This window comes from Apus apus, chromosome 22 (assembly GCF_020740795.1).
Source record: "Apus apus isolate bApuApu2 chromosome 22, bApuApu2.pri.cur, whole genome shotgun sequence".
NCBI lineage: Eukaryota > Metazoa > Chordata > Aves > Apodiformes > Apodidae > Apus > Apus apus.
The window spans coordinates 4,367,628-4,383,636 of record NC_067303.1 but is presented as its reverse complement, the minus strand read 5'-3'; the positions used below and the strand labels follow the sequence as shown (position 1 = coordinate 4,383,636).

General features: G+C 54.8%; 1 protein-coding gene across 3 annotated transcripts; it reads left to right on the top strand.

Moving 5' to 3' along the window:
* The first annotated feature begins 8,434 nt into the window (after positions 1–8,434).
* On the top strand, positions 8,435–12,308 carry SC5D (sterol-C5-desaturase). 3 transcript variants are annotated; one of them, XM_051638671.1, is made up of 5 exons: positions 8,435–8,580; positions 9,219–9,436; positions 10,156–10,288; positions 10,570–10,670; positions 10,990–12,308. In XM_051638671.1, exons 2-5 carry the CDS (start codon positions 9,227–9,229, stop codon positions 11,413–11,415), a joined length of 870 nt encoding a protein of 289 aa, XP_051494631.1. In that variant the 5' UTR covers positions 8,435–8,580; positions 9,219–9,226; the 3' UTR covers positions 11,416–12,308. The 3 variants fall into 3 exon arrangements, with proteins under 3 accessions (XP_051494631.1, XP_051494630.1, XP_051494632.1); XM_051638670.1 differs by having other exon boundaries at positions 8,436–8,568; XM_051638672.1 differs by lacking the exon at positions 8,435–8,580 and adding an exon at positions 8,846–8,903.
* Positions 12,309–16,009: the final 3,701 nt, after the last annotated feature.

The following is a 16,009-nucleotide window of genomic DNA, read 5'->3' as shown; positions in this document are numbered from 1 at the left end:
CGGCAAATCCGGCACAGCGCGGCAAATCCGGCAAAATCTTGGCACGGTGCCAAGCAGAGCGCAAAGCTGCCACACCCTTGCATAACCAGCCTGAATCTGGCAGCTGCCAAAACCCGAAACTCTGGGTAAAAAAATCCGGCAAAGTTTGGCAAAATCCGGCAAAATCCGGCACAGCGCGGCAAATCCGGCAAAATCTTGGCACGGTGCCAAGCAGAGCGCAAAGCTGCCACACCCTTGCATAACCAGCCTGAATCTGGCAGCTGCCAAAACCCGAAACTCTGGGTAAAAAAATCCGGCAAAGTTTGGCAAAATCCGGCACAGCGCGGCAAAATCCGGCACAGCGCGGCAAATCCGGCAAAATCTTGGCACGGTGCCAAGCAGAGCGCAAAGCTGCCACACCCTTGCATAACCAGCCTGAATCTGGCAGCTGCCAAAACCCGAAACTCTGGGTAAAAAAATCCGGCAAAGTTTGGCAAAATCCGGCACAGCGCGGCAAAATCCGGCACAGCGCGGCAAATCCGGCAAAATCTTGGCACGGTGCCAAGCAGAGCGCAAAGCTGCCACACCCTTGCATAACCAGCCTGAATCTGGCAGCTGCCAAAACCCGAAACTCTGGGTAAAAAAATCCGGCAAAGTTTGGCAAAATCCGGCACAGCGCGGCAAAATCCGGCACAGCGCGGCAAATCCGGCAAAATCTTGGCACGGTGCCAAGCAGAGCGCAAAGCTGCCACACCCTTGCATAACCAGCCTGAATCTGGCAGCTGCCAAAACCCGAAACTCTGGGTAAAAAAATCCGGCAAAGTTTGGCAAAATCCGGCACAGCGCGGCAAAATCCGGCACAGCGCGGCAAATCCGGCAAAATCTTGGCACGGTGCCAAGCAGAGCGCAAAGCTGCCACACCCTTGCATAACCAGCCTGAATCTGGCAGCTGCCAAAACCCGAAACTCTGGGTAAAAAAATCCGGCAAAGTTTGGCAAAATCCGGCACAGCGCGGCAAAATCCGGCAAATCCGGCACAGCGCGGCAAATCCGGCAAAATCTTGGCACGGTGCCAAGCAGAGCGCAAAGCTGCCACACCCTTGCATAACCAGCCTGAATCTGGCAGCTGCCAAAACCCGAAACTCTGGGTAAAAAAATCCGGCAAAGTTTGGCAAAATCCGGCACAGCGCGGCAAAATCCGGCAAATCCGGCACAGCGCGGCAAATCCGGCAAAATCTTGGCACGGTGCCAAGCAGAGCGCAAAGCTGCCACACCCTTGCATAACCAGCCTGAATCTGGCAGCTGCCAAAACCCGAAACTCTGGGTAAAAAAATCCGGCAAAGTTTGGCAAAATCCGGCACAGCGCGGCAAATCCGGCAAAATCTTGGCACGGTGCCAAGCAGAGCGCAAAGCTGCCACACCCTTGCATAACCAGCCTGAATCTGGCAGCTGCCAAAACCCGAAACTCTGGGTAAAAAAATCCGGCAAAGTTTGGCAAAATCCGGCACAGCGCGGCAAAATCCGGCAAATCCGGCACAGCGCGGCAAATCCGGCAAAATCTTGGCACGGTGCCAAGCAGAGCGCAAAGCTGCCACACCCTTGCATAACCAGCCTGAATCTGGCAGCTGCCAAAACCCGAAACTCTGGGTAAAAACATCCGGCAAAGTTTGGCAAAATCCGGCACAGCGCGGCAAATCCGGCACAGCGCGGCAAATCCGGCAAAATCTTGGCACGGTGCCAAGCAGAGCGCAAAGCTGCCACACCCTTGCATAACCAGCCTGAATCTGGCAGCTGCCAAAACCCGAAACTCTGGGTAAAAAAATCCGGCAAAGTTTGGCAAAATCCGGCACAGCGCGGCAAAATCCGGCACAGCGCGGCAAAGCCGGCAAAATCTTGGCACGGTGCCAAGCAGAGCGCAAAGCTGCCACACCCTTGCATAACCAGCCTGAATCTGGCAGCTGCCAAAACCCGAAACTCTGGGTAAAAAAATCCGGCAAAGTTTGGCAAAATCCGGCACAGCGCGGCAAAATCCGGCACAGCGCGGCAAATCCGGCAAAATCTTGGCACGGTGCCAAGCAGAGCGCAAAGCTGCCACACCCTTGCATAACCAGCCTGAATCTGGCAGCTGCCAAAACCCGAAACTCTGGGTAAAAAAATCCGGCAAAGTTTGGCAAAATCCGGCACAGCGCGGCAAAATCCGGCAAATCCGGCACAGCGCGGCAAATCCGGCAAAATCTTGGCACGGTGCCAAGCAGAGTGCAAAGCTGCCGCACCCTTGCATAACCAGCCTGAATCTGGCAGCTGCCAAAACCCGAAACTCTGGGTAAAAAAATCCGGCAAAGTTTGGCAAAATCCGGCACAGCGCGGCAAAATCCGGCAAATCCGGCACAGCGCGGCAAATCCGGCAAAATCTTGGCACGGTGCCAAGCAGAGCGCAAAGCTGCCACACCCTTGCATAACCAGCCTGAATCTGGCAGCTGCCAAAACCCGAAACTCTGGGTAAAAAAAATCCGGCAAAGTTTGGCAAAATCCGGCACAGCGCGGCAAAATCCGGCACAGCGCGGCAAATCCGGCAAAATCTTGGCACGGTGCCAAGCAGAGCGCAAAGCTGCCACACCCTTGCATAACCAGCCTGAATCTGGCAGCTGCCAAAACCCGAAACTCTGGGTAAAAAAATCCGGCAAAGTTTGGCAAAATCCGGCACAGCGCGGCAAAATCCGGCAAATCCGGCACAGCGCGGCAAATCCGGCAAAATCTTGGCACGGTGCCAAGCAGAGTGCAAAGCTGCCACACCCTTGCATAACCAGCCTGAATCTGGCAGCTGCCAAAACCCGAAACTCTGGGTAAAAAAATCCGGCAAAGTTTGGCAAAATCCGGCACAGCGCGGCAAAATCCGGCAAATCCGGCACAGCGCGGCAAATCCGGCAAAATCTTGGCACGGTGCCAAGCAGAGCGCAAAGCTGCCACACCCTTGCATAACCAGCCTGAATCTGGCAGCTGCCAAAACCCGAAACTCTGGGTAAAAAAATCCGGCAAAGTTTGGCAAAATCCGGCACAGCGCGGCAAAATCCAGCACAGCGCGGCAAATCCGGCAAAATCTTGGCACGGTGCCAAGCAGAGCGCAAAGCTGCCACACCCTTGCATAACCAGCCTGAATCTGGCAGCTGCCAAAACCCGAAACTCTGGGTAAAAAAATCCGGCAAAGTTTGGCAAAATCCGGCACAGCGCGGCAAAATCCGGCAAATCCGGCACAGCGCGGCAAATCCGGCAAAATCTTGGCACGGTGCCAAGCAGAGCGCAAAGCTGCCACACCCTTGCATAACCAGCCTGAATCTGGCAGCTGCCAAAACCCGAAACTCTGGGTAAAAAAAATCCGGCAAAGTTTGGCAAAATCCGGCACAGCGCGGCAAAATCCGGCAAATCCGGCACAGCGCGGCAAATCCGGCAAAATCTTGGCACGGTGCCAAGCAGAGCGCAAAGCTGCCACACCCTTGCATAACCAGCCTGAATCTGGCAGCTGCCAAAACCCGAAACTCTGGGTAAAAAAAATCCGGCAAAGTTTGGCAAAATCCGGCACAGCGCGGCAAAATCCAGCAAATCCGGCACAGCGCGGCAAATCCGGCAAAATCTTGGCACGGTGCCAAGCAGAGCGCAAAGCTGCCACACCCTTGCATAACCAGCCTGAATCTGGCAGCTGCCAAAACCCGAAACTCTGGGTAAAAAAATCCGGCAAAGTTTGGCAAAATCCGGCACAGCGCGGCAAAGTTCGGCAAATCCGGCACAGCGCGGCAAATCCGGCAAAATCTTGGCACGGTGCCAAGCAGAGCGCAAAGCTGCCACACCCTTGCATAACCAGCCTGAATCTGGCAGCTGCCAAAACCCGAAACTCTGGGTAAAAAAATCCGGCAAAGTTTGGCAAAATCCGGCACAGCGCGGCAAAATCCGGCACAGCCCGGCAAATCCGGCAAAATCTTGGCACGCTGCCAAGCAGAGCACAAAGCTGCCACACCCTCGCATAACCAGCCTGAATCTGGCAGCTGCCAAAACCCGAAACTCTGGGTAAAAAAAATCCGGCAAAGTTTGGCAAAATCCGGCACAGCGCGGCAAAATCCGGCACAGCGCGGCAAATCCGGCAAAATCTTGGCACGGTGCCAAGCAGAGCGCAAAGCTGCCACACCCTTGCATAACCAGCCTGAATCTGGCAGCTGCCAAAACCCGAAACTCTGGGTAAAAAAATCCGGCAAAGTTTGGCAAAATCCGGCACAGCGCGGCAAAATCCGGCACAGCGCGGCAAATCCGGCAAAATCTTGGCACGGTGCCAAGCAGAGCGCAAAGCTGCCACACCCTTGCATAACCAGCCTGAATCTGGCAGCTGCCAAAACCCGAAACTCTGGGTAAAAAAATCCGGCAAAGTTTGGCAAAATCCGGCACAGCGCGGCAAAATCCGGCAAATCCGGCACAGCACGGCAAATCCGGCAAAATCTTGGCACAGTGCCAAGGTGAAGTGGAAGCTGCCCCAGCCTTGTTTAACCGGATGAATCACTGACACTCTTTTTTTTTTTAATATGCATTATTTATTCAATTATATCCATTTATATTCAAATTTATACTGAGTTATGCAAATTAGTGACGAGGCGGATTCACCACACCTGGAGGGATTTTAAAGACCTGTAGATGTGGTGATTAAGGACATGGATTAGTTTTGGGCTTGGTAGTAACAGCATAATTCTGCAGTTGGGGGGGGTCTCGGTGAATGCTTTGCAGCCTCTTAATTAGTAGTCGTGTTGATTAGCATGTTCTTGGGCCCTGGAGTTGGCTGGGCCACGGTGACGACGTCAGGGCTTGTCCCAGGTGGGGTGGCCCTGGCAGTGCCCAGGTTGTTGTGGCTTGTGTGGTTTTATTTATTTAGCTATTTATTTTGATAGGGCTGTGAGTTGTTGTGACACTGGGGTCCCTCAGGGGCCTGTGCAGGATTAAAAGAATTCATGTCTGGAGATGGTGCTGTCTCTGGAGTTGATTTCTCATCAATGTTTGTCCATTGTAGATGTTTTCTGTGGTGCGGGAATTTGTTTTGTTGGAGGTGCAGTGGGTGAAGCACATCTGGGAGTTTCTGGGCAGCAGCTGTGGTGGTTGGTGTCAGTGTTGGTTGGCAGGGTGTTACTGATGAGGGATTAAATGGAGCTAAATGGTGTGGGTGTTGGTGTTGAAGTCAGTTGGTGTTGTAGTCCCACTGTCGAGGTTGTTGCCAGTGGCATCAGTCCTGCTGGTAGGGATGTATCAGTGTGGGAGAATCACCTCCCATCCATCCACACACCAGATCCAAGCACAAACACAGAGCAGGCAGCGAATGGATCAAGAGCAGCCCTGAGGAGAAGGACTTGAGGGTGTACGAGAAGCTCAACGTGAGCTGGCAATGAGCACTCCCAGCCCAGAAGGTCAATCTGGAGCCCATCATGCATGACGGGCTACAAGGTCAGGGGAGGAGGAGGAATGGGTGCCAGGAGTGCTCCCAGCATGACTGCTGAGCTGGGTGAGATCCCACCACGCTCACACCCACCATCAGGAAGTCACTTATCCAAGCAGGACACTGGACAATGCTGTGCCACGTGTGTAGCCTTGAGAAACAGTACCCAGGGCTCTCTGCCACACAGACAGGGGCCCTCGGGCAGTAAGAGAGCAGACAAGCACAAAACCCCAAGATTTATTACAAAAAAGTTAAAAATATTTAAAAAATGGGACTAAAAGGTACAAATCGAAATACCCAAATGGTTGGGATATCAGGGCAGCAGGGTAAGAAAACAATAAGGCACCTTAACAACAGAATACACAGATAACGAATAATCGTTAATTATTACACATTGTTTGAGTGCTAGCAACCTAATCATTATTAATTATACAAGATCTATTGATGATTAATTAAACTAGAACTCTAGAACAAGGATTAAAATAATACATTCAGGCCGTGTGGTAAAACAATGGCTGCAGTCTTCTCTCTTGTGTTTAAAAGGATCCTAAAGTCTCTTAAGTTCCAAAGCTTAAAAGTTCAGGCTTTCCTTAAGATTTAAAGATAGTTAATGAAGATATGAATAAAAATTCATATATAGGCATTTGGTATTTCTTACCCTTCCTCTAGGTGCAGCAGTGTGTCCCTTTCCCTCAACTTCCCTGAGCTCCTCAAGGAGTAACCACTTGAGCAGCTGTGCACACAGGAGGGGAGAAGATCCAGCTACATCTAGGGAAAGTGTGCTCTGCTAGCAAGGATGGGACCAGGTTTTTATAGAATAAAGGGACTGGCTGCTGTCATTTAAGTACTTAGCCCTACATCCAAAATCTCCTCTTGGAGAACAAAGGGAAACAGGAAAAGGAACCAAGAAAGCCCTTTTCCTCACTAAGTAAATTCTTTTCTTTATCTCCCTGTTCTTATTTTGTCTCCATTGGGCCCAGCTGGAGCCAATTTGGGCTCCATGTTCAGCTCAGGAGAGCAGTTGGCAACACAGACATAGAATCATAGAATCATGGAATAGTTTAGGTTGGAAGGGACCTTCAAGATCATCTAGTCCCAACCCCCTGCATGGGCAGGGACACCTCCCACCAGCCCAGGCTGCTCCAAGCCCCATCCAACCTGCCCTTCAACACTGCCAGGGATGGGGCAGCCACAGATTCCCTGGGCAACCTGGGCCAGGCTCTCACCACCCTCACAGCACAGAATTCCCTCCTTCAACTTGTCCTTGTATTTGTACTTTCAAGATTGTTACTAGTTCAGAGTTTTTGATGCCCTTTCCTTGGGAACCCTCCAATTCCAGGCTGAGCAAAACACAGACAGGGAGCAACTGAATCCCAGAGGGAAACTGAGGCAGACACACTGAGGCACAGTGACTTGTTACACTCTGCCCCATGCAGTTAATCACTTTACCTCCTGAAATGCTAATGCTGGTACCTCTTGCCTCCATGCTATAAAAAGTGTCCCTCATTTATGTTACAATTACATCAAATTAAATCAAATCAGATATAATAAGAAATATCAATCCCCACATTTTACTCAACTATTGTAATAGATATGATTTGGGCAGGATTAACTGTGACACTTTCCGGCCCGTGCACCATCCTTTTAAACATGGAACTATTACCAAACCTAGGCATAATTTTACCAAATGGACAACAGTGTGATAGGATGGAAGGTCCAAGTTCAAAATCCCACTTGCTACTGGCGACCACACAAACAAGGTTTCCCACCACTCATGCCCTCCTTGCTTCCTGCCCCGTTCCAGGACATGATGTTATCTGTTCTGTTAATTGGGGTTCTCTGGCTTTCTTTTTTTCACTCGTCGTAGCAGTTTGTGGAACTCAGGGTGTTCCAGTTTTTACCAAGGTCATGTCCTTTTCCCCAGGGGCTGGAGGCACAGTGTTGCACAGCACGTTGTTGCCTTGCAGGTTCTGGTGCAGGGCTGTGGTGAAGTTGAAGTCACACCCTAAAATAGAGGTGAAATAATGAACAGATTTGGATGAGTGCCAAGTTGGACCGTCCCATCATCTGTTGCTAGGTTGCTACAGAGCTCTTCAACATACATGTAATTCCCAATACACAAAAAGCAGGCTCAGGATTATCACCACAGCCCGTTTCAAAATACCAAACACTGCTCGGTATCTAAACCGACCTCTCAGCCTTTTGAAGAGTTGTTTTGCAAATAAATCTGTGTTCTTTTACCGTACAAGCACCAGCTGCTTCCCAGTCATTGGTGTGGTTGTTTTTCAAAGCCCAGACTGGATGCTCCACCGGGCACAACACCGTGCTGCCTCCGTAAATGCCACAAGAGGGTGGATGGAATGTGCTATTGCATCATGTGTGATCAGTGCAGGAAAACAAATGCTGTGCTTGCTATTTGGATTCCATAGAAAATGAACCAGTTGCCACCACGACTGAAATTTCTTTTCAGAAGGTGTAGCGTGAGCCCAGCTCACCTTCCTGATTTCCACAGGTCAAAACGCATTCTCTTCCTCTCTGATTGTTGCCGCAGCTACAGATTGTACCCCCAGCTGAGCCTGGATAGTGCTCAGTGCTAAGGGATGAAAACTGGAGGAGGGGAGATTGAGGTGAGACATGAGGAGGGAATTCTGGAGTGTGAGGGTGGGGAGAGCCTGGCCCAGGTTGCCCAGGGAAGCTGTGGCTGCCCCATCCCTGGCAGTGTTGAAGGGCAGGTTGGATGGGGCTTGGAGCAGCCTGGGCTGGTGGGAAGTGTCCCTGCCCGTGCAGGGGGTTGGATCTAGGTGATCTTTCAGGTCCCTTCCAACCCAAACCACGATCGCACCACCTCAACCCCACGCCCCCAACACACTCCCTCACGTCCCTGCGCTCCCAGCAAGGCGGCTGCACCGGAGGGGCTTTTCCCCTCCCGCCACCTTCCCCGCAGGGCCCCTGCGGGTCGGGAACCAGCCCCGCAGCTCCATCCCCCCCCTCCCCGGGCCCGCGGGCACCGGGACCCGCCCCCGGTAACGTCACCGCCCGCGGTGGCGAGAGCGGCGGGGCCGGTGACGTCGCGTGGCGCTACCGGGTGTCACCGCCCCGCCCCCAGCACCGCGCCGGGACCCGCAGGCGAGTGTCGGGGTACGGGGGGGTGCGGGGAGGACGTCGGGGGAGGGGCAGGGTTTGGGTGGTTCGCGCAGCGGCTGCTCCGCTCCCCGGGATCCAGGCGCCCCGTCCCTACCGGCCCCGCAGCGGGGCAGCCCCCCCCGCCGCGGCTGGGGGTGCGGGCAGGACTCGCTCTCCCTTCTGAGCCCCCCCAAAATGCACTGACCTCCCCCCCCCCCGCGTTTCTCAGCGCTGCTGGCCCTGCCCGCCCGGGGTTCTTCCCTGCAGGACCCCAAAGCAGGCAGAACACCCCCCGGGGCTTTGATCCCACCAGCAGCCGCCACCGCGGGTTTAAAAAGGTGACCTTGCTCCCCAAAAGCTGTGTCCCCGCTGCCACCCTCTCCCTGGCACGGCACGCCGTGTCCCCTCCTACAGCAGGGCACGGAAACGGGGGGAGCCCCCCACGATTCTGCATCTCCCACCACCTCCACCTCCCGGACGTGCCCGGTGACCCCGGGTGGATGGCTGATGTCCCCCCCGCGGGTGCTCAGTCCTCTGCACCGCTTGAACCGGACCCCTACAGCCTCAGAGAAGGGGGTGGGGGGAGGGAACTGGGGGGCACGTTCTGTACCCCTGCTGCAGCCAGTCCCGCTGACCGCCTCTCCTTCCCGCAGGACCCACCATGGATCTGGTCCTGGAGGCCGCTGACCGGCACCTCCTCACCCCCTACGTGTACCCCCCCAGCTGGCCCGAGGGCGAGCCCTGCCGCCAGCTCCTCAGCCTCTTTGTCATCACCAACCTGGGGGCCCTCACGCTCTACCTGCTCTTTGGCACCCTCAGCTACTACTTCATCTTCGACCACGAACTCCAGAAACATCCCCAGTTCCTAGAGGTGGGTGCTCGCCGTGCTGCCCCCCTCCCCACCCCAGCCCTTTGTCACCAGCATGCCTCTCCAGCTGGTGGCCATTCCAAATGACACGTGCCAACGCTGTTGGTGCAGGCTGGCCCTGCTGTCTGCCTGCTGTCTGTTCTTCCTTGCCCCGTGAGGGCTGTTTTCCTGCCGCCCACCAACCCCTGCCCTACACCTGCTCGCCAAAGCCCCCCTGACCACCAAACCGAGCCCCTAGAGATCCCCTGAGGATACAATGACATCAAGACCACCTCAGAGCCCTCCAGTGACAAGGGATTCCCAAATTCCTGGTTCTCCCAAGGCCAGGGCTTCTCCCTATGGATATGGCTGACCCCCACCTGCCCACCCCAGAGACAGACCCATCACATCCCACTCTCCACCCTCACCAGCCACAAACCACCTTGCTCCAGACACAGCCCAGGGGTCCCTGCCCACTCCCAAAGCACACCATCCCTGCAAGTCAGCTGGCTGCCTGGTGTGAGACAACAAACACTCCTCCCACCCTCCAGCACCCACCCGTGCAGCTCCTTCAGCCACCCCTGGCCAGAAACATCTACCAGTTGAGCACCGTTCAACCCAGGGCACCAGCCCTGCCCCGAGTTCAGCTCTCCCCTAGTGACCACCACTGGGGCTCTAGGGTCTCTCTGCCTGGCTCCCATTGTCCCCTCTCCCCCTGACCTTTCCTCTGCCACCCCTGACAGAACCAGGTACGTCGGGAGATCTCCTACGCGCTGCGCTCCCTGCCCTGGATCAGCGTTCCCACCGTCGCCCTGTTCTTCGCCGAGGTGCGGGGCTACAGCAAGCTCTATGACAACATCCAGGACTCCCCGTACGGTGAGCTCTTTGTTCCCCCGTGCCCCCCTGCCCGGCCTGTCACCCTCTCCCCACTGCCCAGGTCCCCCAGGGCACGGGGTGTACCCCCATTTCTCCTGATGACAGCACGGCTTGTACAAAGTCCACCATCATGCGTCACGCTGGCCCCATCTGTCACAGTCCCAAGTTCCCTGTATGCCCACACAAGGGAACATCCACCCCCTCTCCCAGCTCGGGGGCTGGGCACAACAGCCCAGTCAGTGCCAGCGTCTCTCCTGAAGAGAATGTCCCTGTCCTCCCAGGCTGGTCAGGCGTCTTCCTCAGCATGCTGTCCTTCCTCTTCTTCACCGACATGTGCATCTACTGGATACACCGTGGTCTCCACCACAGGCTGTTCTATAAGGTACGAGATGGGCTGGGGAGCTTCAGGTGAGAGCTCTTGGCCCATGCTGGGGCCAAGCCACTGCTCCCAGGGAATGCATGTCCGTGAGGGAATGGTGGGCTCAGCCTGGCTGGCTGAACTGTGGCCTCACCTCGGTCTGTGGTGCGATGGGAGACCAGAGCCCATTAGGGCCCGTGTCCCTCTCCCATCCTTCAGGCCTGGCTGCCCCCAGCCCTTGGCCGCTTTGGCTCCTGGGCAGTGAGTCCATCACTGGCCTGGGGACACCCTCAAAGGGACCAGCCTGTGCATCAGAGATTCACAGCATGCCCTCTCCCTGCAGCGCTTCCACAAGCCCCACCACCTCTGGAAGATCGCAACGCCCTTCGCCAGCCACGCCTTCCACCCCGTTGATGGCTTCATGCAGAGCCTGCCCTACCACGTCTACCCTTTCCTCTTCCCCCTGCACAAAATCACCTACTTGGGCCTCTACATCTTCGTCAACGTCTGGACCATCTCCATTCATGACGGTGACTACCGCGTCCCCCGCCTCCTGCGACACGTCATCAACGGATCAGCCCACCACACCGACCACCACTTGTACTTCGACTACAACTACGGGCAGTACTTCACCCTCTGGGACAAGATCGGTGGCTCCTACAAGAACCCCACGGCCTTTGAGGGCAAAGGCCCCCACGACTACTTGCGCAAGCTCCGAGAGAAAGGTCCAGAGGCATCTGATGGCCACCCAGACACCAAGACTGAGTAGGGTTCTCCCTGGCCTGGCCCCTCTCCTGGATGAGATTCCCTGGTTTCGTCCTGTTCCTCCCCAGCCTCCCGAGACTATTTCCCCACGGACAAAGAGCCCCCATCCCCTGATGGCACAACTGGCATGGAGTGATTCTTGGTGACACCTCTGGCCTGCCCCTGCTCCCAAACCAGTGGTGCCCAGCCTTGCTGCTGAGTTGTCACCTTGCTCTGTGCCGCAGACCTAGCCTGGTCCCCCTGTTGTTCCCCCTTCCCAGCTGCCTTTGGATCTCTGCTAAGGTCCCTGCTCCACTTGAGTACCGTGCTGTTGCTTTACAAAAAGAACAATAACATGGCACAACTACAAAAAGAACGTGGCTCGTGGCAGGGTCTCCCTCTGTCCATGCCATGTGCTGTCATCCTGGACTCGCTGTCGCAGAATCCATTGGGATGAGTCAAGTGGAATCGAGTCAAGAGGCTGATGAGGTTACTTTTTTTCTGGAAACAAAAGCTGCACCCACCTGCCTTTCAGAGATGGCACAGGTCCTTCTGACGGCTCCCTGGCGTGGCAAAGGCTTGGCCTTGAGATGCAGCGAGGCTCCTTGGTGCTCCACGTGCTCTCCTCCTTCCTCTCACCTGGAGATGCCCCGTGGGCCCTGAAGGGACATGTCCCAGAAACAGCATGACTGTAGGACAAAGATGTGCTTTGAGTCCCACGGGTCCCTCAAGCTCCCTGAGAACACTGAGGGTGGGAGGAGGAGGAACAGGCACCAGGAGGCACGGGGCAGGAGCTTCTCCTTGCTCAAGGATTCATGGCCAGCTTTCCCCCTTAACATCTGGCGTGTGTCCTGCTGAAACCTGGTCACCCTGCCTTGGGGTCTGACCTGCACTCAATAAATCTCATTTGCCAACTTGGTTGCTGTTTGGTCCCTTCTCCCTCTCTCCCGATGCCATGCAAAGCCCAGTGGCATTCCCTCTTTCACAGAATGGTTTGGGTTGGAAGGGACCTTCAAGATCATCTAGATCCAACCCCCCTGCATGGGCAGGGACACCTCCCACCAGCCCAGGTTGCTCAGAGCTCCATCTCTTTCACCCCTGTGCCACTGTCTGACCCAAACCCAGAGAACAGAATTACTCCCCTTCACCCTCCCACAGGCAAATTAAAGGGGATGAGAGATTTAAAGATTTGGAGGTAAAACTCAAACAAGTTCAACAGAACAGGGAAGGGAGAGTAACAGATGGGTTGATGTAAAGATACAGAAATGTATAAAAAACTTGATTTCAGTGGTTGCTGCCCCTGGATCCCTCAGGGACATAAGCAACCCCCTCTCTCTCCCTAGGGCTTCATATTGATACCATCAAATTACCCTGTGTCCCCTTCAAACCATAACACCTTGATTCCACACCATTTTGGCCCATCCACATTACAAACTGTCTTTTATACAATAACCTGTTAAGCCCAGCTCGCAGATCTTCATCCATCGTGCCAGTCCCTCTGGGTTTCTCATGACACAAAAACCCCCTGGAGTGCAGGATTTTGCTGCTCAGGACCCTGACAGAGCTGGTCATTGGGGCCTGCATGTCCCATCTGATTCCTGTCCCTTTTCACTGCTCCCTGGATCAGGTTGGATTGGTACCTTCCCCCAAAGTGCTGGCTGGTGCCAGCTCTTCCCCTTCCCCTGAGGGATGGGGGTGGGATCTCCTGTGCTGACTGCCCTGGGGGTCCCATTCTGCCACCACAGCCCCCTGCCCTGGGTCATGCTCTGCTTTTGCCTCCCCTTGGCAACTTCTGCCCCACGTGCACAGGAGCCCTGACCTGTGTTTGCAGATTAACTTGGAGCCCAGGGAACTGCCAAGGGTCAAGGTAAGGACAAGATCAAACACAGATGACAACGTCGCTGACCAGGGAGACAGTTCCCTGACATTAGTGCACGGTGATGGCTTGGCCTTGCTGACACCAAACCCCACAAAACCATCGGGACTAAAAGCCAGGGAGCTGGTCTGTATCCAGCTCAGGGCAGAGGGTCCCTGGGGAGACAATTGGAGAGTCAGAGGAAGCTGGAGAACCGGGAGATCAAGGACGTCCTGGTCACTCATGTGCCAAAGCCATTGGCGCGGGATGAGTCCTCCCGTGCAGCAGACACGGTTCTTCATCTGGAACCCTGGTGCTGGTGTTACCACAAGATGGAGGTGTTGCTCACAGCTCACCAGCGGCAGGAGCTGCACTCGGGAGGATCCGCCTCCCTTCTCCTCCTCCTCCTCCCTCCTCCTCCTCCTCGCCCTAAAAGCTGGCACTCAAGACAAAACTTCTCAGCCACCTGCCGGCTTTGTCCTAGACCCAGCTTCACCCCTGAAAGAATGGCCCCATCACCGGAGTGGGGAGCCAGGAGGAAATTCTGGAGTGTGAGGATGGGGAGACCCTGGCCCAGGCTGCCCAGGGAAGCTGTGGCTGCCCCATCCCTGGCAGTGTTGAAGGGCAGGTTGGATGGGGCTTGGAGCAACCTGGGCTGGTGGGAGGTGTCCCTGCCCGTGCAGGGGGTTGGATCTGGATGATCTTTCAGGTCCCTTCCAACCCAAACCATTCTCCTTATTACACAACTGCACCCTCCTGTATGGGAGAGGTGGGTGCAGGACAGCTGGCTACCTGTCCCATAGGAATCTTGCTCCTCCAGTGAAGCCTGAAAGCCATAACCCCTGAGATGGCCTCTACTCACGCAGCTTTTGTCACAAATGCCACTGTTTCTACCATCAAGCCAGGATGTCCATACCTGGCCCTTCACACAACAGCTCAGCACAGCCAAGAACACACAAGATGCTCATCGGGAGAGAGACAGTGACGAAGAGATGCTGCCCACCCCTTCCTGCTGGGTCACTTTTGTGACCCTGTGCCTGCCTGGGAACGGGGGGCAAAGCCACCTCTCTCCTTTCCCAGAAGCTACAGCAGAGATGTTGGCCACCCCACCCACCCCATGTCACCACACTGAGCCCTGAGCCTGGCAGCTGGGCTGGTTTGGAAGCGTGCTGCTGCATGATGATCTCCAGAGGCCCCTTCCAAGCCCTAACATCCTGTGACGATGCTCTACTGGCCTTTCATAACTCATCCCAGGCAGGCTCCTGACACAGAGATTTTATAGCCTGTTAGTGCTGAGCATGCCCAAAACGCCTCTGGGTGTTTGTCAAGCCAGACAGTCGGGGGCAGGCACAGGAAAAAACAAAAATGCAGTCAAGCAAGTTAATTACTTTTGCAAAAGAGCTCCCTGCAAACGCAGCTCCTTGTGCTCAGGCCTCCAGCACCGTTAGACCCGTTGGACAGCAGTGCTGGAGGCCCCTACATCACAATAATTCCCAGGCCTGAGGAGAAAACTTATCAACAGGATTCATAATTGTCAGTCTGACTGTGGGGCAGCCACACAAATACCCCAGGGGTGCTGGGGAGCAACTGATTTAACTAATTCCCTTCTTCCTGCAGCCTCCTCCCTACGTACAGCCACAGCTTCCACTTCGTGAGGATTAGGGTGCACATTTGGAGAAGTCCTTAGTCCCCAGAGAAGAGCCCACAGCACTTTGCAGTGGCCTCTCCCAGCCAGAAATGCCCACTGCAGCAGCACAGGGCTCCCCAGGTTCCCCCAGTATCACCCCATCATCTGCTCATCAGACTCTTCCTGTATTCACAGTGAGCACTGGCCTGGCACATGTGCCTAGAAATACACTTGAAATATCTATATATATTTAAATATATATTTAAAAGTTATCTATATATTAAACATATAATGTACACGTGTGTACATATGGTTCATGGATGAGGTTCTGCTGACTCCAGGTGGAGGAAGGTGCCATTTGAGGGCTCTGTGTTCTCCAAAGGACAGTGTGACTGGAGCCTGGAGGGACACATACTTCATCCAACACATAGGAAACCAATGATACTTAAACTCATCCATGCTGGCACGAAATGCAGATGCAGTATGGATTCTGTAACTGCTCCACTAGATGTATTGCTAATAAAAGGGGCTGCAGACACAGGAGAGGGATGTGGCTGCTGCATTAGGTGTGCCTGGCCCTGCAAAGCCTGTGGGTCCTGGAGGTACCTGGGCACCTCCCTGTCTGCTTCCACACCCTCCAGAAGTACCTTCTGCTATAGTTGGCAGGCCTCCTGCCCTTCAGAGTCACAGCAGCCTTGGGGCTAACCTTCCCACACGGTGCTACCTTCCTCTCCAGATAGCCACGCCTGATGTTTTGGGAGATTTGATTTATTTTGGGAACTGCCAAGAGGCCAATCTGCCTGGCCAACAGCTCCCCTGGAAAGGAGAACATGTTTCCAAGCCTCCGTCTCAAGCACGTGGCTTTTACCTCAGGCTGTGCACAGATTAATTAAAATCTCCATCCTCCTGCTCATCATCCCTGGGACCTGCATGGAAACCTCCTTGCTACACAAGGGGAATTTGAGCCCTGGTTTTTGACTCCAGCCCGTTTGCTTGGCATTTGAGCAGATCATCAGGGACGCAAACGTGCGGGGAGCCCGGCAGCAACCCCGGCTGTTGTGGTGCTGAGAAGCAAGAGCCACACGTTGGGGCTTTCCTCTCCTGCCACCAGGGTGATGCCACTCCAAAATCCCCCCC

What these genes read in the sequence shown, in the direction of transcription:
- SC5D (XM_051638671.1), top strand. Translation starts at nt 9,227, where the DNA reads ATGGATCTGGTCCTGGAGGCCGCTGACCGGCACCTCCTCACCCCCTAC. An exon ending in AACATCCCCAGTTCCTAGAG is followed by an intron (nt 9,437 to 10,155) that starts GTGGGTGCTCGC and finishes CACCCCTGACAG; the next exon opens with AACCAGGTACGTCGGGAGAT. An exon ending in ACCACAGGCTGTTCTATAAG is followed by an intron (nt 10,671 to 10,989) that starts GTACGAGATGGG and finishes CTCTCCCTGCAG; the next exon opens with CGCTTCCACAAGCCCCACCA.